The 22272-nt window shown below is 35.5% G+C and overlaps 4 protein-coding genes and 1 long non-coding RNA gene across 10 annotated transcripts in view; 2 read left to right on the top strand and 3 right to left on the bottom strand.

The window, feature by feature from the left end:
* Nucleotides 1-1076: 1076 nt before the first annotated feature.
* LOC110809251 (Nitrilase/cyanide hydratase and apolipoprotein N-acyltransferase family protein) lies at nucleotides 1077-13565 on the bottom strand. 5 transcript variants are annotated; one of them, XR_015813059.1, is made up of 12 exons: nucleotides 13252-13564; nucleotides 13035-13151; nucleotides 12183-12407; nucleotides 10962-11055; nucleotides 9886-9954; nucleotides 8270-8344; nucleotides 8036-8114; nucleotides 5689-5704; nucleotides 2358-2438; nucleotides 2131-2213; nucleotides 1866-2040; nucleotides 1077-1355 (listed from the first exon to the last, which is right to left on the bottom strand). XR_015813059.1 is itself a non-coding variant. In XM_088206907.1 (11 exons), the coding sequence occupies exons 1-11, from the start codon at nucleotides 13534-13536 to the stop codon at nucleotides 1965-1967; spliced, it is 1179 nt and encodes a 392-aa protein (XP_088063033.1). In that variant the 5' UTR covers nucleotides 13537-13565; the 3' UTR covers nucleotides 1808-1964. The 5 variants fall into 5 exon arrangements, 4 of the variants coding, with proteins under 4 accessions (XP_088063033.1, XP_088063032.1, XP_021890710.1 ...); XM_088206907.1 differs by lacking the exon at nucleotides 1077-1355 and having other exon boundaries at nucleotides 1808-2040; nucleotides 13035-13130; nucleotides 13252-13565; XM_088206906.1 differs by lacking the exon at nucleotides 1077-1355 and having other exon boundaries at nucleotides 1808-2040.
* Nucleotides 2744-5682, bottom strand: LOC110809252 (uncharacterized). The gene is made up of 2 exons (XR_002538780.2): nucleotides 4027-5682; nucleotides 2744-3913 (listed from the first exon to the last, which is right to left on the bottom strand). It is a non-coding gene; the product is annotated as an uncharacterized LOC110809252 (long non-coding RNA).
* A 129-nt stretch (nucleotides 13566-13694) lies between the features above and the next one.
* On the top strand, nucleotides 13695-15921 carry LOC110809275 (RWP-RK domain protein). Its single transcript, XM_022035041.2, has 6 exons — nucleotides 13695-14367; nucleotides 14487-14601; nucleotides 14802-14986; nucleotides 15067-15140; nucleotides 15333-15482; nucleotides 15581-15921. The coding sequence occupies exons 1-6, from the start codon at nucleotides 13914-13916 to the stop codon at nucleotides 15716-15718; spliced, it is 1116 nt and encodes a 371-aa protein (XP_021890733.2). The 5' UTR covers nucleotides 13695-13913; the 3' UTR covers nucleotides 15719-15921.
* Nucleotides 15922-16051: 130 nt separating this feature from the next.
* On the top strand, nucleotides 16052-18171 carry LOC110809273 (uncharacterized). The gene is made up of 4 exons (XM_088206909.1): nucleotides 16052-16754; nucleotides 16969-17228; nucleotides 17359-17544; nucleotides 17624-18171. The coding sequence occupies exons 1-4, from the start codon at nucleotides 16355-16357 to the stop codon at nucleotides 17942-17944; spliced, it is 1167 nt and encodes a 388-aa protein (XP_088063035.1). The 5' UTR covers nucleotides 16052-16354; the 3' UTR covers nucleotides 17945-18171.
* Nucleotides 18172-18682: 511 nt separating this feature from the next.
* The window catches only part of LOC110809254 (uncharacterized), a 32333-nt gene continuing 28743 nt past the window's right edge, over nucleotides 18683-22272 (bottom strand). For both annotated transcript variants that reach the window (XM_088208734.1, XM_022035021.2), the window contains 3 exons: nucleotides 21355-21403; nucleotides 19322-19856; nucleotides 18683-19111 (listed from right to left, as the gene is read on the bottom strand). In XM_088208734.1, coding sequence (XP_088064860.1) covers nucleotides 19027-19111; nucleotides 19322-19856; nucleotides 21355-21403 — 669 coding nt within the window. In that variant the 3' untranslated portion in view covers nucleotides 18683-19026. The remainder of the gene's footprint in view (nucleotides 19112-19321; nucleotides 19857-21354; nucleotides 21404-22272) is intronic.

Raw genomic sequence — 22272 nt, 5'->3', positions numbered from 1 at the left:
GTGTCTGGCAGCTAGGGTTAGGGTTTAGTGTGAAGAGAGTTATTTATATCTGTCTCTTTTTAATCTGGGCTATCAATCGCATTTGATCTGAACTGTCCGATCGCGATTAAATAGGAGTGAATTTGGACCGTTCATCACGATTTGATCTGAGCCGTTCAATCGCATCTAAGGGGGGAACGGATCTAGACCGTCCGTGCATGAGGGAATAAATTCGGGCCGTCCGATCGCGGCACGTGGATTGCCAGCGTGGCACCGCGTCAGCGTGGCTTGCCACGCGGTACGTTCTGATTCGTTGGGGTTGCTGACTACGCGTCAACGTGGTGTAATTTTTCTAAATTATATTTTGACCTACAGTTTTTGATTTTTTCTTTCAAAAACACGGATGAAACCCAAATTTTTATCTATTTTTTTCAAAATTATTTTCAATTCCATCATCCATTTAATTTTCTTCATTTTAACCTTAAATAAAAATTAAAAAATTAAAAAATTATATATATTAATTAATTTTAATTACAATTAAAATTAATTAGAACATTACACTAACTATTGAGTTAGGTAATGATTAGTGACATAGTAAGAGAAATTAGATCATTAAATGCAGTTGTCTTAAATAAATTTAACGAATTAGAAAAATAAAAAATATAAATAATAATATCATTTATTTGAAAGAAAATTCATATGTTTAAAAAATTAAATTAAATTAAAAAAATAAATCAATCCTTTTTTTTAAGAATTTGTAAATTCAAATAAAATTTTGAATATCCTGTGTTTTCAATTATAAATTATATTAATAAAATAAATAAATTTCTTGAGCGGAGCAAGGGGCAGGAGAGCAGCCATAATCTTTGCAGGGGGCTCCAATAATAATAAATGAGGGCTGGTAGGGCATCACGCCAAGCCCGTGGAGGCAACTCGTAGACGCACGTGAAGACTTCATCCCGTTCCATGACACTTCGGCCCAGTCTACCCTGTCACTTTCCTCAGGCTTACCCTTAATTGCTTTCCCAATCTCAAAACTCTTATCCATTTCCCAGTAATTCATTTATATAAGGCTAAGTTAATATAACATTCATGTGTTTTCTAAAACCCATTATTTATATATTCAAAATTATGTATGAGTACTTGTAAAATGAATTGGAAACTTAAGTTATCAATCAAAACAGGGAAATAAATAGTTAAAATGACAAGCTTAGTTTAGGCGGGGTGTTGGGGGAACACCAAGGAGGAGAGTGGAACCCAGTGGTTGGCGTTTGAGCAGTGAAGCACGTGACAGGACGTTGGATATGTTCACGTGGGAGAGACTTAAAGAAGGTTATTGTGGTCCTTCAGTTAGTTACCGTCAGATGAGAGTTTCCCTGAAAAGGAAAAGGAAGGTCAGGATCCCAATGACATTGATGATCGCTTCTCTTTATTTCTTTTTTTTTTTAAATAAAAAAATTAATTGATACCTTTGAAAGCATGCCATTATAATTATTTTTTTTAGTGAATTTATCCTTACACTTTATAAAATTGCTGAGTTATATATATTATTATTTTGAAAATTTTAGTTTCTGCAAATACTGATGCCAAATCCTATGTCAAAGATTAACAAATTTTCTATTAGAATTCTTCAAAAAGAAAGTAAACTCCATAATTTATAATTTTACCTGCAGAAATTTCTACCAGAATCCCCTCATAAAATTATAAGGTGGTAGAGGAGGGGCAAACAGTGATGAAACATTTTTAAATTTATAAGACTTGTTAATTCATTTGTATCTTTGGAAGAACTAATAAAATCACATCAGAAAATAAAATGAGAACCACCAACTTCGTAAAGAAAGCAAGCACTTGGATTTATTCAAAGATCAACTTCTTCACATTCTTACCACATAAAGATTTTGCACCAAGTAATAAACTAGAAGTGTTTCGCCAATTACTGATGCTGCCATAGCACCTTATAAATAGATGGTACCCTGGTATAATCACTAGGAATTCAATCTCTGGATGTCTACCAACTGGTACAGATCTCCCCGCCGTTGCTTTATCGTCGGGAGGCTTGCCCTGGATTTATTCAAGCGCAAATTTAGAAACAAAAAGAAAAAAAAGAAAGACTTGAAAATAAACTAGCTTCTAGGATGGGAATGAGATCACCTTCTGAGCTCCATCATTGAGTAATCGATCTCAGCCATGACTATATCCTCATCATGTTCTGTAGTGGCCAATACTTCTCCAAACTGCCATAACCACATCTTTCAGTAAGCCTTTATATACTTGAAGAACTAGAAAACACAAGCACACTGGATTTCATCATGAAAAGCTCTTTCTCCTCAAATTATAGCTTCTTCTGTAATGAAACCTAAGACACAGGTATCACTTACTGGTCCCACAAGGGTAGAGTGCCCCCAAGCTATGTAGCCAGCACTAGGATCTCTTGCAGGTGAACAAGTTGCGACATATAGCTGCCAAAAAAAAATTATAAAATTATCAATTAGAAACTCTTTCAAAATATTATGCACATAAATTAATTTTCCATTCCGAGTTCTTTAATGTCAGAGAAAATATAAACTGTTACGACACATTATGATTACTTATAAAAAAAAGGTGAAAATTGGAACTACTGCCACCGGAGAAGAAAACATAATGATAAGCAGCGACTAGGTCAAAAGAGAGCACATAAACTATAAAATATGTGATAGATAATTAGAATACTTTACATAGAGAATAATTTCAATATCTCCAATATTTTCTTTTAATTTATAGTAAATTTCCTCCATAATTAACTTCCTACTCTTACTTTCCCTATTCTTGTCATAGCTATTCATATAATATTACATATAAAGATTCAGCATAAGGATTGCAGCAAATACCATAGAAACAGTTTACTTTATAGTTCCTCTGACTAATCTTTCAATATATTATTTGTCTTTGTTTCTTCCTGTTTCAGAGGCAAAAAAGCTTGAGGCTCTGTAATGTTCATTCATTTGGGGTGATTTAGGGAGCAAAGAAGTTTCCATCCCATGACATGGAAGGTTATGAAACAGCCTCTTTTCTTGGGGGCCTTGGTATTAGATCCATAATGCACTTATAGGAAAGTAATTATAGAGTTTCATGTTGGAGGAAGGAAGTTCGGCGGAGGTCAGCTCAGGCCAAGTTTGGTTGGATATTAAGGGCTGGAGAGCTAAGCCTTATAGGAGGTGCATGAGCTGAGTTTATAGAAGAACATCAATGCAAGATGGGGAAAGTACTCAAATGTATTCAGTTGAGGGTTATGTTTTGGAGGAAGGTTAAATTTGGATAGATCATGTGGTGGGAAGGGGTCTTCGAACAATAACTTCTTGTTATCTTCTCCTTGACTATAAGAAAGCTTTGGTGAGTGAGCTCTATCATGTCTCGAGCGGTTGTATACTGTGCGAGGTGGATTTTCAGAAGCCTAATTGGGAGAAGAAGAATATTTAAGACTCGTTTATACTCTGTCCCATTTTATTCTCTCTCCCAATGGGACAGATGGTCCTATATGGAAGCCTGGGGCCAGCAATTTTGTAGAGGTGAACTCATTTTTCATGAATCTTGCTCACCCCAATTGACTCGAAATGCCTTTCCTTGAAGCTAAAGTGGAAGTTAAATGCAACATCTACAATTGCTTTTTTTGCTTGGAAGGCAGGGAGAGAGAATCCTTACAGTTGATGGATGAAAAGAAGAGAGGAAAGTTTTTGGCAAACAGTTGCTGCCTTTATAAAAGAGAGATTGGGACCCTTACTTCCTGTCATGGTGCTCTTTCTCTTTTCATCTTTGGCATGGAGTCTTGAGTTCATTGGCCTTAACTGAGTTATGACAGGACAGATGGCTGACGAGATTTCAGCTTAGCAGAGTCTCTGGGATGACAAGAGTAGAAAGAAGCTTATCCATCTTATTCCTTTGTCTACTTTGTGCTCATCTGAAATTAGAGAAAGAGAAGAACTTTTTCTAAGGATATTATTTTTTCTTTTTTTTTTTAAATGAACAACCTTTGTTTTCATATGGTTTGATTTTGTTTAACGGGCAGCCTACTTTTAGAGATGAGGACCTGGGTGATCTGGTTGATATTTTGACAGAGCTGCAAATTCCTATTTGGTACATGGGTGGCACCTCCTTGGAGTGTGCTTGTGGTGGTGTTTGTCTTTCAGAGAAAAAAAAAAGTTTATACCTTCATAATTAGAAACATCAAATAAATAGAAACTTATGAGAATACTTCAAAATTATAACAAAGCAAGTTTCTTTTTCTTTTGATAATTTTATCAATGTCATAGAGAAATCCAATGATCCTTGTTCTCAATCACTTTATGGTGTTCTCACAAGCAATTCACTCTGCTATTCAATCTAACCATTAGTTGTATAACAGAGAAGTCAATCTCTGATTAAACATTCATTTAACACAATATATTTATGATTCTGTGACAGTACCAACAAGGTGCAAGAATTCCAACAAAGTCAAGAACAGAGCATTTAGGTCAATAAAATACTTCAAATCCTAACAGAAAAAAATGTAATGATGAATTTTATATAAGAACTCAAGTTACTCATCATTAATTATTTCAATCAGATCATTTGTTTAGTGTACAAAGCTATTGGACTGATAATCACTGAACATAGGCAGTATAATCTCATCAAAGCCAGATTTCAAGTTGGTCATTTCAATTTGATCCAATCTTAAACTTTGTAGACCTTTCGGTTTGTGATTTGTAATTATGTAGTGTGACATCTCCAAGAACATTAAAAGTCAAAGTGATAAAGACTATGATATTCTAATACTATATGAAAAATATGTGATTCAGTTCAATCTTAATAGTACCTCAAGTCACTTACTACTAATAACTCAGAGTTTTTAAATCTGAGGACTAGTGGTTTAAGTTCCAAATTTTATTAGCTTAATAATGCTTAAGTTTCAAAACTTGAAATGAATTTAATATCCCAATCTCAAACCAGAAAAATATATGATAATTTAAATTCTATCAAGAGTTCAAATCCCTCACTTCTATTATTTAATCTTGAATTTACAAGGGATAATAATTTAGGCAAAAAACTACTGAGCCAATGAAACTTGAATCTGAAGGGTAGTCAGCGACTTTTACATGAATTTCAATAAGCAGCCTTTTGTAACACGATTAGGAAACTCTCTTAACTCCATTATTTAAAAAAAAATGATTTAGAAAATAAATTCCAAATTGAACGTGAATTCTACACAAACTGTAAATCAAATACCTCTAGGATTCTCACAAGCCATAAAATACAATTCAGCATGTTAAGGATTTGAAAATAAATTCAAGTCCACAAATTCACATGGACAGGTTTACAGCTAAAGTTTAAACATTTTAAACTAGAACTAGAAGCTTTTCAAGTATAAAATATGTCATATTTAATTTTAACATGTCTATACATTTTACATAATAAAATACAAGTATATTATTGTGTTTGTGTGTGTGTGTGTGTTGATTTTGGTTAATCACAGTTTTCCAAACTCACGAACCTAACTTTGATTCAGTTACATATATATAGCTTGATAGGTTATCAGTCTGATTTTGGTTAATCAGAGGTTTTCAAAATCACAAACCTAATTTTGATTTAATTAGGTTTTTCACTTTGCCACGAACACTGATAATTATTGCATAAACTGTAAGAAATGAGCAGCTCCATGGATTATAAAAAATGAGAAAAAGGAATTAGTTAAAATACCTGATTATCTGCAGCCCTGCACAATAAAGAGAGAAAAAAATATGAGTAACGTGACAAAAAACATCACAAAAGGTGAGGCAAAAGATCACTTCTGATCAATGAACTTCATCCCAATTTCAATTTGATCAGTAGTTCATGACCATTAAAGTTGATTTTTTTTAAATAAAATGACCATTAGAGTTATGGAGAAGCTTTTAGAAGTGGCAATCATGTCAGTTTTTTATTGTCTCTCCCACTCTCTTTGGGTTTCAACTTTTCCTATAACTCTGTACATCACTTGTTTATCTCTCCACTTTCAACCTTCTCAGGGCTCTCATTCTTGCCAGACTCCCATGAAGATGTGGTGCATCAATGTTAGGCTTAAGGTAAGAACAAGTACTGGTGTTGGAAATGCCATATTGAGATATGTGGCAGATTCAAGAAACTTGATGTGTAGGGTGGTGATGGTAGGAGGGACATGCTGCTACTTGATTAAGCAAGATGTTTTCATAAGAAATCTTAAAGAAGATATCATGATCAGGGATATTGTTTCATTGAATTACTCTTGACAATGGTTTTGCAGTTGCTTGTTATGGGAGAGCTGTTACTGTGCTAAATTTAGGATCCTGTTATAGGATAGTAGTAGTAGAATTAGGGTTTCCCTCATTAGAGATAAACTTATGTTTATATAGAAGAAAAAAGCAATATTTTCCTAATCTTAAGGATCTTATATTCCTGGTGATAATTTTAATTGTAAAAATAAGACTAAATAATCTCAAACCTAAATGGTCTCTTTTGCCTAATTAAGCCTCACTTAAACCTAAACATGCCCTAGTGGTCCTGAAAATCACATAACCTTTAAGATCTTAAATAATAAACTTTAAGAAAGAAAAAAGCCACCAGGAAAGGTTATCAAGTTGAGAAGGAATAACATGTTACTTCTTGAAGCCTACATTGCGCTAATTATGCTTGATCAGTAATGAATAGAAGGTCCACTACATGCTCTTCCACTTTCTTGGAGGAAATTTAGTCACACAAAGAAGCAAAAAATGGAACATAGTAACAACATCTACTGTGGAATCAAAATTTGGGGCAATTGCCCAAGGAATTTGTGATTTATTATGATCGAAGATGATTCTAAAAGACCTAAGGATCAAATGAGATAGTCCCATTAGAATCTGCGATGATAACATATCAGCAATCAGTATAGCCCATAATCTAGTACAACCTAAGAGTACAAAACATATAAAAATTGACAGACATTCTATCAACAAGAAACTAGAAAATGGATTGATATGCACATCTTGCATGCCTACCAACTCTCAACTGGTAGATGTACTTACTAAAGACTTAAATAATCAAGTATTCCAGACAACCATTGCCAGGTTGGGAATGAATAATGTCTATTCACCAACTTGAGTGGGAGTGTTGGAAGTGTGTGTAATTAGTGTATAAGAGTATAATAGTAAAATATCCATATGTAGCTAATTTTTAGGGTTTTCTTTTTTATACTTAATAATGTGTATACATAGGGGATGCCCTTGTTCAGTAATGAATGCAATATTCCATTCCTCCACAGTAATCTACTTCTCCTTTGGCATCAACAAGAGGTTTAATTTCTTTAGATGAAACTTCTTGAAGTGAAAACCGGAGTCATTCACAGTATTGTTCTTGAAGTGGCTTTAAAATTGCAAAGAAATTTACCCCTTCATTTGAAAAATTATTTCCATGTCTTGTTCTCTATGATACAGGCCATTCATTGTATCCTTCCTTGTAGGCAGAGAGGTGGTAGAAGGAGGATTTTTGGTTGTGGCCACCGGAATCATCTTTGCTACTTCTTGCTTTTGGTAGTAGCAATATGGTGGTCCAATCTTACCTCCACTCTCTTGGCAAACTGGTTTCTGGGCTGTAGCTGTTCTTTTGTTTGACTAATGAGAGATGGCTGATTGGCTAGGAAAAATTTCAGAAAAAGGAGGGAAAATACCAGATAAAGTTTGGAGGAAAAGTTTCTAACTTTTCTAGTCTGACAGCCACGTTAGTTTACTCTTTAATTGTTGCAAGAAATTGCTACGTCTTGAAACCTGACTTCATTTAACTAACTAAAAGTTCAATGATCAAATTAACATTAACGGAAAAGTTCAATGACCAAAAAGTGAAATTTAGCCTATGATGGAAAACATGAATACTTCTTTTTTCTTTGAGGAAGTAAACCCTTCAATTAACAGAAATAGAAAGGACCATTTTGAAAAAAAAAAAAGAGTAACATACTTGTACTACTAACTCAGGATGAACATGGTAGAAGAGAGTAAGCACAAGACTTCTGATTAAATATCAAGTACAAAAAGAGTATCAGAGTAACTAAGAGTACCTAGCCCTCTGCAATAATTCCCAATGCAATGGTCCAGTTGTCATATTAAATGCTCCTGGATAGCATAACAAATGAGCACCTAATGCAAAAATTCTGCTGATTAGTACAATGATGAGATTCAACATGAGCAGTATCATAGCAATTTGCATTTGGGTTGGGGAGTTTGGTGCCAGATTTCCATGGAATTCTAAGTAACATTGGAAAATATTATGTCAATGGAAGATGAGAGCAAACCTCTAGCAGCATATATCATTGCCAATTCCTGAAACCGGATATCATAACAGATTCCAACACCAATACGTCCAACATCTGCAAGCACAAATCAAGAGTTACTTCGCCAAAATTGAAATGAAAAAGATTCTCCACAAAAGGGACAAGGAATTCTGGTATGAGGTAAATTTAATGAATTTGAAATTCCTCGAGACTATTCAGATCAAATAGTTGAGAAAATGATTAATATTAGGAGATTTTTGAATATTTCTCATATTTTTTCGTCTTTGATAATTTAAAAAGATGATGATGAAAAATACATAAAACTATCTTGCAAATTGATCTATATCTCCAAGTAGGGCCGATATTTTCACGTGCATCTTTTTAAGACCTTAACATTTTAACACTCAAAATAGGACCTAATAGTAAATTTTTTAGTGAAATTCACCAAAAGATTTTCTAAGTGATTCAAACACGTGAAAATAATGCAGACACAAAACTAATCATTGTCCTAATTCCCTCTTTCATATTTTAAAAAGATAACAATATAAGGGGAAAGTTGTCTCAAAGTAAATTCTATAATACCTTTTTCTGAAGAAGAAAAAGTTGTCTCACAAAGAAATATCTACTCAGCAGACTGATGTCTCAAAGTAGGACCTACAATTTTAATTGCATCTTTTAAGACCTTGACTTTTTAATCGTCTCAAATTATGACTACTAGTAAACTTTTTGATGAAATTCACCACTAAAATTACTTTACATGCTTTGCTCATGTAAAAATAATGTTATGAGACAAAACTTTTAACCCTCTTCCTAATTAAACTCGTTTTCTTATTTCACTAGAGTGTCTCTCTCAGCCTCCCCTCTCTATTCCTCTCCTCAGTAGCTCCATTTTCTCTCTCCACCGACCTTCTCTCCTTGATACGAATCTACAAACTATCTTAGTGACCATTTTGCCATCAACTGACTTTCCTTATTTGAGTCAAAAGTCACAAATCCTCTTTCCTCTCTCTCACAACTTCTTTTCCATTTCACATGCTATGTCTCTCCTCCATTTTTCACCCTCTGCCTCCTGGAAGTCACTACCTAATGCGCACACCATAAAAAAAGCTCTTATGCCTCTCTGTCACTTGCTTCCTTGTCACCATTCCTCTTCACCAAAGCCATACTGCAACACTTTCTCTTTGCCACAGAACGTCTCTCTCTCCCTCTGGTCATCTATCCCTCTCTACCAGCCTTCCCTGTCACCATTCCCTCTTCACCAAAGCCATTCTGCAAAATTCTCCTTTTGCTGCAAATCTTCTCCCTCTCCTTTGATCTGAGATTTGGACAGAATATCTATTTTATCCCTCCCCATTACTCTTCCCTGACTCTCCATTCTCATCAAAGCCATTCTGCCAAAGTTCTCCCCACCGCAAACTTTCTCTTCCCTTCTGGTACCAAATATGGATAGAATATTGCGCACCAGTTATATTTGCGACTGAAATGGTATAATGGAGAAAGTACAGATCTGATATCTCTAAGATTGACTTAAGTTTATGCCAAGAAAAAAAGAAATACAAATAGCTTAAAACCTTCATAAACTGAAAAAGCAGAAGAAAGTTTGGGCAAGCTGCAAGCTGTTAGTTAAACGAATGAACCTTGCTCCAGAATGATTGTACAAGTGAAGTGGGGGTTGTGGTTAGTGACTGGCGTCATGGAGATGACCACTGGTGAAAATCACAGATGAGAAAGAGATTAACAGACCATTGCATGTAATGAGAATATCGATTGCAGAAGTGGGCAGAGGAGAGAGAATGTGAACAAGAAGACACTCACACGACCCTGATTAGCAAGAATTTTCTCATGTGGGCGAATCGTGTCAGACAATTTTTTGGTGAATTTTACTGAAAAATTTACTAATTACTCCTAATTTGAGTCATTAAAAGTTTGGGTCCAAGAAGACACAATTCAAAATATAGGCCTACTTAATGACAAAATCAAATACAGGGTATTTTTTTCGTAATTTTCCCTAATATAATTAGTAAACTGTTTGCACTGAGAACTGGGTCCTTTAGCAAAATATGCGATCTTCATATGTAACTATCGTATACCATTTACATGCAGAATAGTCCAAAATAAACAACCTGCAGATTTTGTTCTGTCAATACACCCCAAATATGCAGTAGATACTTTCTTATAACCACCAAAACTTTGCCTGGTTGGTTGGTTCCAGTCATTTCATGAAAGTGGTCTGGGTTCAAGCCCACGTATGGGTGAAAAAATTATGACAAGCAAAAAAAGATTTACTTTGTTATAAGCAGGACAAGCAGGTTTTTGAGATAAAAGAGTAGAATTATGTATTAAATATAGGCACCAAGGGGGTCCCACCCATGTACAAAAAATGTACAAGTCAATGAGCATATTTACAATAAAACCAAAATCATCAAGGTTACAAAGGTTACGTCCAAGAACAGGACAAGCAGGGTTTATCTGATGAGTGTACAAGAAACATGTCCTGAATCCAAGTATCAAAATAATATGAAGTGTTGTCCCTTATGCATGTACTTAATAGGACAAAACATGAAATAAACTAAGATAGAATGTCATTTCCCTTTCATAGGACTATAAACCACAAGAATATGGATGAAGAGGAGTATAAAACCCTGCCTAATCCTAGACACTGATAACGGCATAAACCTTATGCTTAGTTATGGAGTTTTGAAGAAGATCAAACCTGTATCTACAACTGTTGGAGTCTCCCCAGCTGTTAGAGTTTTGGATTCCATAAAGGTAATCTTCCCAGGAATGTCAATATCAAAAAGGTGTATCTGTCGTGAAGGTTGAATGTAAGAGCTTCCTTAGAAAATGGAATCAAAAGAATAACTTTGCAGTAATATCCCATAATGATGGAGAGCAATAAGAAATGAAACTGAAAGACCTTCAGTATTAGGACCACTTACGTAATAATTATATAAGTTCAATATTTATTTATATCTTGTTAGAAAATATTTAGTTTAATGTAGAAAATATTAGTAGTCTTAGAAAATTTATGCATAGTTTAGGGATTTTACTTAGTTGCCCTTAAATTTTCCTTTGTATCAATCTTACCAACAAACCACTCAAGCTCAATTCAAGGTTATGTTTTTTTAGAAGAAAGCTAAATCAAAATTTGACTCAAGATCAGTTTGATCAAACTTTGGATCAAAATCAACCGTTTACCACATCGGGCTAAATACAAACAGACAAGTATTCAGGTTGACAGCTTGTGAAACATGTAGGATTGTATATTATATGTTCTAAAATTTACAAACATTTATTTTTATTTTTATTTTTAGCATTATAAATATAGCATATTTACATAGCCGTTTGGCTTTTCTAATTCTTTTCTAGCTTATAAGCATGAGCTTACAGGCTTTTGAAAAATAAATTAAAAATATACTTGCTCAAGCGGTTTTTTGTTTTATTTATAAGTTCCACATAAACAATGAGCTTTTAGTAAATAAGGTGCTGAGAATTGGTGTTTAGTTCTGCTGAATGACAGTCCTTGGTGCCTCCAATGGAATAGGTTCCTAAAAACTCATTATGTTTTTTTTATCCTTGATGCCTCCAGTGGAATTGTTTCCTAAATAACTTGCCTAAAAATATCTGAAAGAAATAGGTTATGAGATCATTTGTCCACCAGGTCATCTATAATATTGTTTGGTGCCTAATTATATGAACCAACTAATTTCAGCTGAACCTAAACATATTCATCAATGCACTTGAAGATACATATATGATCAGAACTGCTATTATGATGAACACCGAGTAAAGGCAGGGGGTTACTGCGGGATATGATAACAGATTGAGTCACACCCATGTACTTGGCCAATGTGCTGGAAAGTCCAGAAATAACCCTAAACTCATAAGAATATGAAATTCACATTCAGCAGCAGATGTAAGCTAAAAGTGGTACCTTACGATGCTTGGCTTTCAACTTTCCATCGGAACCAAAAATGCAACATGTATTATACAGGCGATCCCCAGATCTTTCAGGGACAGAGCCACCAACAATTGTGATTTTCAGAAGACGAGCAACTTCAGAAAGCATGGCAGTTGAAGGTGATGCATCACCTCCTGCATCAATGTCCTCAGCATAAGCTGGGAAGCTGTCATTTGAATATGGACTATTCCAAATTTCCTGACATAATAGGATATTGTTAATTTGCATTAAAGTGATTCTACTCCTCTTCCAGTGAAACAAGGAAAACAACTTCCTGCCTTGATTACATTTCAAAACTCAAATGCCAAGCTAATTTCCCTTTTCAAAATATAAAATATTTCAATGAAGGACTTATGAATGGTCCAAAGCTCCAACAAATGGAAATGGTGCTAATGATCATTTAAGTCTTGACACATCATTAATTAGCAAAGTAGTACGAAACTTGACCTGATTCTTATTCTACCAAACAACAATATTAAAACTTATGCAACTTTAAATTCTGTATTCTACCAAACATATGGGAATCCAACCATAAAAATCTTGAATCGGTGCTAATGATCATTCAAGTCTTGACACATCATTAATTAGCAAAGTAGTACGAAACTTGACCTGATTCTTATTCTACCATACAACAATATTAAAGCTTACGCAACTTTAAATTCTGTATTCTACCAAACATATGGGAATCCAACCATAAAAATCTTGAATCGGACGAGAACAGAGGCAACACTAAATATGAATCCGTCTTATAAACCAATTCCCCAATTCCGCTAAAGAACAGAAGACAGAGAACAACGTCGAGAAGAGAGAAAAATAGCCCCTTACAGGCAAAACAACAAGCTTCGCCCCCTTGGCCGCAGCCTCCTCGATCATCTTGCGCGCATGTGCAATGTTCCTCTCTTTATCAGTAGTCACCGTTATCTGGCACAGAGCAATCTTGAACTGTACCTCAAAGAGGAATTTCAAATTAAGAAAAAATCCGAAAAGGAAATCAGATTACTAAAAATTACAATTCATAGCAAATGATGTATGTAAAACTTACCTTAGTAACGGGTGGTTTGGGCAAGGGGACGGCAGGTGGAGCTCTGGCTTGCTCGGGCTTGAAAGAGGACGCCATTGTCGAAACAGATTTGGTGGCTTGGATTTTGAGCTTTAGTGTGCGATTGCTGAAACTGGTATTGTTGTTAAGAGGAATTACGGGTATGAAAGTAGATTTATGAGAGAGGGTTTTTGAGTATGAAATGGAGTTAGAGAAAGGAGAATGGTTTAGATGAAGATTGAGACTCCGATGCTTGGAGCTGACGAGTGACGATATTGCTGACTTCATTTCTACTTTGATATTTAGGAAAGCCTTGTTCTGGTAATTTATCTTCATGGGTTGACAATAAAAGTAGAACGACGACGTATCCCCGAAACGCACCGTTTGAATCTAAACGACGACGTATTCTCCCTGAAGGCCCCAACCGCTGCGATAGCAGATTGGGAACATTTGAAAAATATTAACAGAAACAACCGTCACTGGGCGTAACGGTCATTAACTGCCTCTCGCGCCTTCTTCTTCTTCCTCTTGTCTCCTCCAAACCCTTATATAAATTCTCCAAATGAATCCTCTCAAATCATTTTTTTCTCTCTCCTTCTTTCTCAAGCACCGACCGGTGCTTGAGAAAACTAGCAGTATACTAGTTATTTACCAAGCCAATTGCCATGGCGGATCCTGCAGCAACTGTTCCCTACCATGACCCCTACGATGTTCCCTTTGAAGATGAAATTCTTGATTTTATTGGAGATCCGAATCCTACTCTCTTTGATTTGTCGATGACTACCCAAGAAGAAGGAGCAGTACTACCTTTTTCAAATCCTTCATCTGTTCTGAACCCCAGTAATCAGATCGCAGATTCTGATAATCTATTGGATGATCCAGTTATGTGGGAATTTTATGGAAAGCCTGATATGGCTGGGAGTTCTCAAGCAGGTTCGTCGAGGAACTATGGAGGGGAAACCAGTAATGAGCGGAGAGAGGAGAATTGGCAACTACAAAACATGACTTTAGATTATGGAAACAATAACCATTCACAAATTCTTTCGAATTGGCCACCATCGCCTCTCCCTTTTGGTTGCAGTTGTTGCCAAGTACTTCGAGAAATAATTCATAGTAATGGTAATTTCATGTTACTATACTGTTGTTCTTCAGTTATATAGTGAAAGTAAAGATGGTTGTTGATTAGTGCAGGGTATGTGTTTGTTAATTGGTCTGATTGGGTTTAGTTTTAATGGCAGGTCGAGATGTTACAAAACTTGAGATTCACGGAAGGCTTGGACTGATCTGTCATGCCATACTTGACATCCATTCATCTGCTTCGGTTTCTCAGAATCATCATTATGAAATGTGGGAGTAAGTCTGGTATAGTTTTTGTGTGAACCTATAGTATTCCTCCTCAACTTTTTCCAATTATATATGTTTTTGCTTTTATCTTTTTGTCTTTTTTTTTTTTTTTTGCCTTTCCTGAATCTACATATCAGAATTTCTTTGCTCGTAGTGAAATTAGGATTAATTTTCATGATCATGTCTTGTTTTATTTTCTGTAAGTTCAGTTTTTGCAAGAAAAGCATCGCAGATGTCAAACAACTTCTGGTTCAATACTGCTTTGAAAGAAACCAAGAAGGATTTTGGATGGTGCAGGACCCTCTTTCTCTCTTCTACGAAGCCCTATGCGTGGGATTTGCCTGGGATGAAAATCTAAATAGGGGCGAGTTCGTTCCACCTTCCTCAAATGCAGGTCTCTTAATCTTTTCTCTCAATGCCATGCACACACTTGGTTAGAAGATCCCAATAATATGAAATATTTTGATCCTGCAGCGGGTGCTGAAACAAGTCAACCAAAGACAGATAATAACTCGCCTAGCGCACCCAAAACCTCTCTTGCAGCACAGGTTTAGTTACTAACTTTAAATCATATTTCTTAAGGTTACTTTAAATCATGTCAGAACACCCTCAAAAATTAATTAGTAGTTTTTTTCCATTTTATTTTTACTTAAATGTGATCGTAATCAGGAAAACATTATAAATAACCTCACATTTATCTAACTTAGCCTAAGAATTTGGTTGTGCTGAGGTTAGTGCAGAGGGAGAGAACAGGCAAGCTGACCATAAAAGATGTTGGGCCGTATTTTCATCTTCCGATTGAGGAGGCAGCCAAGAAAATGAATCTATGTCCTACTGTAATGAAAAGGATATGTCGAAGAGCTGGGTTAAGTAGATGGCCTCATCGAAAGGTTTGCCACTTTCTTTTTCCTTCCTTGAAATCCCAACAGGGAGACACTCATATTTCCTTTTTATTTCCTTCAAAAAACGGGCATTTCGGAAAAATCAGATTAAAAGCATAGAGCGGAAAATCTCAGATTGCACTCCAGATCTCAATTCAAACAATGCAGAGTTAAGAGCCCGCGCTCAAGCAGACATTGAGAAGCTTCAGAAACAAATTGACAAAATCCGTGCTGGAGGTGCATGAGTAAATTGTAAATGCAGTCATATGTATGCCTCACACAATAGGACCTAAATTCATCCTCTCAGTAATATATTCTTTTCTTGGAATTTTTGTAATGCTTCGTGGGCTAGAGGTTTTTTGGCAGAAAATCTGCTAAATTTTCTGACATTTGTTACTATTCTTTATTTGTATAGATAATAAAATGGAAGCAATTAAATATTTATGAACATGAGTTTCGATATCCTCTTTCTTGTTCTCAGGAATAGGACAAGCAGGAAGCATACCATTATGTTCGATGTTTCAAGTATGTCATATTGAATGTGCAGAAGGGAACTTCGTTGGCCTACTTAGCCCAGATGTTTTCTGGCCCAATTGAATTTCACATGCTTTTTAGTTTGTGCAGTGTACTTAGTTTCAATAGTAAGGTGGAGAAGTGCATACTTTACCCATAAGTCAGACAAATAATACACCTAGTAACAAGGCAAATTGGAAAGCCGGCAGTCTTGTTTATATCACAATGAAAGAGCACATCAAACAATTAAATAATTAAGCTACCATTAGAAAGTATGGCTGTAAAGAACTAGAAATTGACCTTTAAGTGTCCCCTAAGATTTCCAGGTTTGTTCTTATTGAATGTAAATCCATTTAGATTCCACAAATATGTCTTGTTCCATGTTTAGGAGGAAAGAAATGAGTAGTCCTCGCACACTGGTTTGCATTAAGAAAGTGAAGCAAGATGCAGCAGAAGAGTGGGACGAGAGCATGCCATTGCCAGGAGATATCATCGAAGGGTTTGCTGAAGATGATGGTGATGGTGAAGTGTTTATGCCACCCAAAGCCAGGTCTGACTTCAATTCACAGCTTGGTAAGATTAGCCAGCAGGCTGAAGCCTTATGGGTGAAGGTTAGAAGAGCAGACACAATCCTTATGCTTCGCGTAAATATTGTGTCAGAAAAGAGTTCGATGCTGCAGAGAAAGTTTACCATTAGAGCAGCTACTGATGAGAGACATATTGCTGTTTTGGGAGACTTGACACTAGAACAGTGCATAGAACTGCAAGGTTGGTTTCTCTTGTGGGAACAATAAAATTTAATCTTTCCTAGTACAAATGATTAAAGATCCAAGTAATCTAATGTATGATTAAAATGCATAACAAGAAAATAACCCATCAACAAAAATTTCTGAGTATTATTAGGATTTTTGCCCTTCTAAATGCTCTTCATGACTTGACTGATGATGCTCATAAAATTAGTAATACGGAGCATTATATTCAGAAATGAGCAGAAGGGTGGTGAATGTGGACAGAAAAGCATTCAGCAGAAGGGAAGTGAAGTATGATTGGAAGAGAAAAGTTGTTAACTACTTGCCTGACCCAGGATCAACTGTTGTTAGTTCCATTTTGTTTATGCCTTTACAGAGTGAATACAATGTTGAAGCCACTACAACCAGGTGCATGGCCTGGTTCTCTGCAGCAGTTTCTTCTGGGGCTCCTCTTGTATTTGTTAATATCCAAACAGAACAGATCATGAGATCAGTATGACTCTTTCTGGCTTTTCGTTTAGCATATGAATCATTATACAAAAAGGGTTTGTTCTTGTTCATACATGATTTGAGCTAACTGTGCTTGCACATCTTAAAAGTTTATCCAAAATTTTAACTTGAAGGAGAGATTCAATCCTATGGGAAGGGATCTAAACTCAGTGGGAAGGCAACAGAATCATGGTACAACTCTTCAGGTGGTACAGGGAATAAGGCTGTGGTTTCTACCAGGAGTCTCAGAAGTTTTATTTGAAATGAAACCAGAACCAGGTGAAGTCCGATTTGGCCTGGACATCAAGCTGACAGAGGAGGTAACTAGCTTTATTGCACCTTAAAATTCCAATGTGATCCGCATCTTCTCTATCTATCAGCTCAAATTTCGTTGCACAGGGATTGGTCTGTGTGTATTCAGTAGCAGAAGGATCTGCAGCAGACCAGGCAGGGCTGCGTCACCTACACGAGGAAGCAAATTCAAAGGGGCGGCTGCTGGTGATCTCCAGGCTAGAAGGGAGAAGTGTGTTGCCATCAAGAGTGAGCAGTGCAGGGATGATAGAGTGTTGTGATCATACAGAAATAAAGGACACCCTCCATCTAGCTATCAAGCAAATGGAAGTAATTCAAGTCCATATCATGGTCTGGTGGACAGCTCAATCTCAAGGAACCCTGCAGCCTCCTGAACTCCACCTTTTAAGTGACAAAACTAAACCTTAGGATTTTGATTTTACCCTTCGAAAAAAGGTTTGGACTTGTATTCATAAACACTTTGTTTGGTGTGATTGGTGTTTGTTGGTTTAAAGCCTTCCATGATTTTGATGGTGATGTAGGAATTTTCTAGGACAAATCAATCTTAAATCTCTTTAAAACAAAACAGATTTTTTTATCAATTAAAAAAGACGCAGATTCTATGCTCATAACTCTCTTCATAGCCATTGGATAAATTTGTCTTATAATCAACTGTGAAATTTGTTGATTATATGAATTTTTTGCTCTTCCACAATTAACTTAGATCTCTTTTTATTTACTAACATGTTTGTAGCACTTTCAATTTTTTAATGAAACAAAAAAGTAACAGTTTTTAAATAAATTGATGGAAAATGACTATTTGAAAATATTTTTTAGTTATAAAAATATTATGTCAAATTAAGAATATGATCCATTTAATATGGTTAATATTTGTACTATGAATAATAAAAATCATGTTAAAATAATTGTACATGTGCTGTAATCTAGAAAGAAAATTAATTTTCCTTAATACACAAATCAATTTTCCTTAAAACACAAATCAATTTTGCTTAACACACAATATTTTGCTCCATATTCATAGAAAACAGATCATGCGATAAATATGGAGCAAAATAAAGGATCAGGTGATGAGAGTTAAACACTCAACAAAAGAAGCAAAAAGAAAAAAGACAAAAAAGACAAAAGTTGCAACCTTTCCATATTCAGTTTTGGAAGAAGATAATTTCTTACTTAGTAAAACTGAAACATCTGAGTACATTTACATTTCCACTGAAAGCATGTAAAATGAAGAAAAAGACAAGCCAGAGGATTAAGTGGATGTTAGAGATCCCTAAGAAATATTACATCCAACCAGTTTCAGAACACCCCAATAATCAATCTTGAAATTAACCAGAAATACCAAAACTTAAAAAGTGGCATTCAGTCGAATTCTAGAACCTACCGAACATATGTTGATGGAGGCATATTCACAAATTTCTCCATCTTCCTCTGTCCTTGCCTCTCGGAAATTTATGAGAACGTCATTTTCTTTCCAATGTTCACAGAAAATTTCATGGTATTGGTGGAAAAAGTGAAGCAAATGACTTAAACAAATAAATCCTTAGTGTTTCTCCGCACTTTCTTTCCTTATCAGAACTGAAACCAAAATCATCAGAGGTGAAAGAAGCTAGATAAGTGCCAATTGTTCACATACTCCCAAGTGATATAGTTACATCATGCCATCAGACACTGTTCCTGTTAACTGGACGAGTTTAGGAGGACAAGACCAATAGAACAGGAGAAGCCAGAGCCTGATGCAACAATAATGTGAGGACAATGATATACACTTTCATAAGAAGCACTCACTTGGGTATTAATGATGCAGGATTTTCCAGAAATTTCCACATGGGCCTGGAAGTATGTAAAGATGGATTTCCAGATTCTAAGATATTTTTAGTCCATTTGACCCGGCTAACAAGTTCCTCCAAGTCCAAAATTGTAGCTTCTATAGTATCAGATGTCATGCTATTTTGGGAGAAGTTACTGGCAGCACGTGTCTTCTTCAATGGCCCACCATTTGAAGCTTCCCTGGCAGCAGTGGCTCCAGCCACATCAGCTGATGCACCCTTAACATATGAACTTGAAACACTATCTGAGCAACTGGTTTTTCTGATATCAATATCTGTCCCATCAAAGTCTATATTCAATTCAGGTTTGCATGTCTCCGATGAAGCAGTAGCCAAAGGTTGCTTTTCAGTATGCTTCAATCTTTCGGGAGCAGTTAATGAACTAGTTGAAGTTTGAGAAGAGGAAGCAATATAGTCATCCAAGCCCCTAGCGATTCCCAAACTGTACATTTTCTCTTCACTCACAGCTCGCCCAACCAAACGTGGAGAGCTCCCTGTAGCCACAAAATATCAAGGGATTGACATGAAAGAAGTAGCATGAAGGAAAGCCATAAAAGTCAAGTGAAAAGGAAAATTCTAATAACCATGGATAACCTGTGTTTTTCTGCAAATAAAACTAATACTCAGAAGCACATATCCAACAGTAAGAGGTAATTTGTATCATAGAACTGTTCTCCTACTTACCTACAAAGAGATGCAGAAAAAATAAAGGGAAAGAACCTTTATGGGAAAGTTCTGAGAAAGAGGAAGATCTAGTCAAATTAATTTCTTTCTAATTTTTTATAGGGTTTTTCAGTTTATTTTCTTATTTAGTTGATTTCCAAAGCAGGTCAAGTTTTCCTATTTTAATACCCTAGTTTAGTCTGAGATCAGGCCATCATGATTATTAAAGTTTAAGCTGATATTTGAGATCAGAGACCTCTAGTTTATTTCATGGTACCTCTCCTTCTATTTCTGATGGTACATTTTTTTCCTATATAAAATAAAACAACATTTCACCATAATTCTTTGTTGGCGCCTAATTTGCAGCCTCCACTCTTGTGAGGTTGTTTTATGTTATGTTACCATCTCCTCATCACTAGAGATACTACCAATTAACTCAAGAGTTTGTTTTATCTTCCCTGACCACTTAACATTATGATAGTTAGCTCCCAAAAGAAGTTAAAGTCAATACATATTAGGAAGAGTCGAGCTTTTAGAGAAGATACTTTTGTCTTTAATAGTGGAGTGTTAAGAACAAAGTAGTTCAATGTCTTTGGATGAATGCCTATATTTTTTTGATGGCACGAGCACTCATGTTATTGGTTCTGGAGAAACTTATGGAAGAGTACCCTACTTGTCATATTGATTATGATAATGACCTCTTTAAAGCCACTAGGGTATGTATTTCCTGTATTGTTCATCTGGGAAATGCATGTAGGGGACTTGGAAGTCAGTTCAGGCACAATAGGACCATTGCTTTTGTAGACAATAGGTTTTATTGGAAACTAACAATCACATCTAAGGAGTTAGCATGTAACAACAAACTAGCAATCTACATTGTCTGGAATCCAGTTTTTCATGAAAGCAGTTGACAGATCAAGTTGGATATCATTTTATTCAAGAGAAGCTTCAATAAAATATGATCTTATACATGTGAAGCAAACCAACCAGCCAACTCGTTGGCATAATCCTTGGAGAGAACTTGAGTTAAATATATGTATAAAGTCTGGTGCACACGATATCCATGCTCCAACTAGGAGTATTAGAGAGTAAAAAGATATTGCTTATAATAGTTTCTCAATAGTCATTTGTCAAACTTGAGATGAGTTTTTCATAACATCAAAGAGAACTAATCTAGGAGCAAGTTAGAAAAAGACTATCAGCATACATTTAAACCGTTAGGAATTTAAATCACCCTAGTGTAGCAAAGATAAGAGCAGAAATGAGAAATACATCTTAGCAAACATATAATACCAAAGAATCTAAGAAGTGCACTTTCACAACACTGACCTTGATTAACAGGTTTGAACAACCGTGCACAGGGTCTATTTTCACCATCCTGTCACAACACAGTTGCTAAAAATGAATGAGCAAAAAAAGGAAAAGAAGCAGCTTTATCTGAACATAACATCTCTACCCTATCAGAGAAATGTAGAATCTGAAATGATAAAACAAAGGATAAAGTGAATGGTACATCAAGCAATTTCTTCAATTTCAAGGAAATTTTAGATTCCATGCACATCAAGAAGATTTTATACCAGAAAAAGAAAATTTTGGTTTGGGAGACAGGAAAAAATACACATTGAAAATAAAATATAAATTTGTATCTGTCAAATATAGTATATATTTCCTATATAGTTGACTTCTAGTATGTCTTATATAGTTAGTTTTCCTTTTCAGGGTTTTCCTTTTCTTTAAATATGAATTCCTATAAATACCCATGCGTACTTATTTTTTAACATGTAACAAAAGTCACAAATCCTTTCCACAACAATTAGAGGCCTGGTTAGTGAAAAAGACATAAAAACCAAGCATTGGTGCCAAAAAGGCACTAGCTGCCATTGCAAGTAAACCTTATGCGCTAGTTTCTCTAGTTTCTGACGTCTTTTTATTGGACTAAGCTACCCGGTCAACTTCCATTGGATGTGTTTTCACCCTATTCGTGATTGAGTTGCTTTGTTGTATTTTTTGGTAGTGAAACACGGAAGCAACTGGGTATGTCTAGGTTTGCAATTAAAATTGGTTCAAAGCATGGTTTGATTTTGATCTGAAATTTTAGGTTTTGATATTTTTGTTTGTTGGATATTAGTTAATATGACTATAAATAACAATAAATGGATGCTCTCGTCCATGCCAAGAACAAGGTTCTCCAAATTACTACACAACATTGGAATGAGAGTAAATGATGCAATGACCTAAATCAATAAA

The sequence above is a fragment of the Carica papaya genome, chromosome 7, assembly GCF_054855325.1.
Source record: "Carica papaya isolate Zhongbai chromosome 7, ASM5485532v1, whole genome shotgun sequence".
NCBI lineage: Eukaryota > Viridiplantae > Streptophyta > Magnoliopsida > Brassicales > Caricaceae > Carica > Carica papaya.
This window is presented reverse-complemented; position numbering and strand designations above follow the sequence as displayed.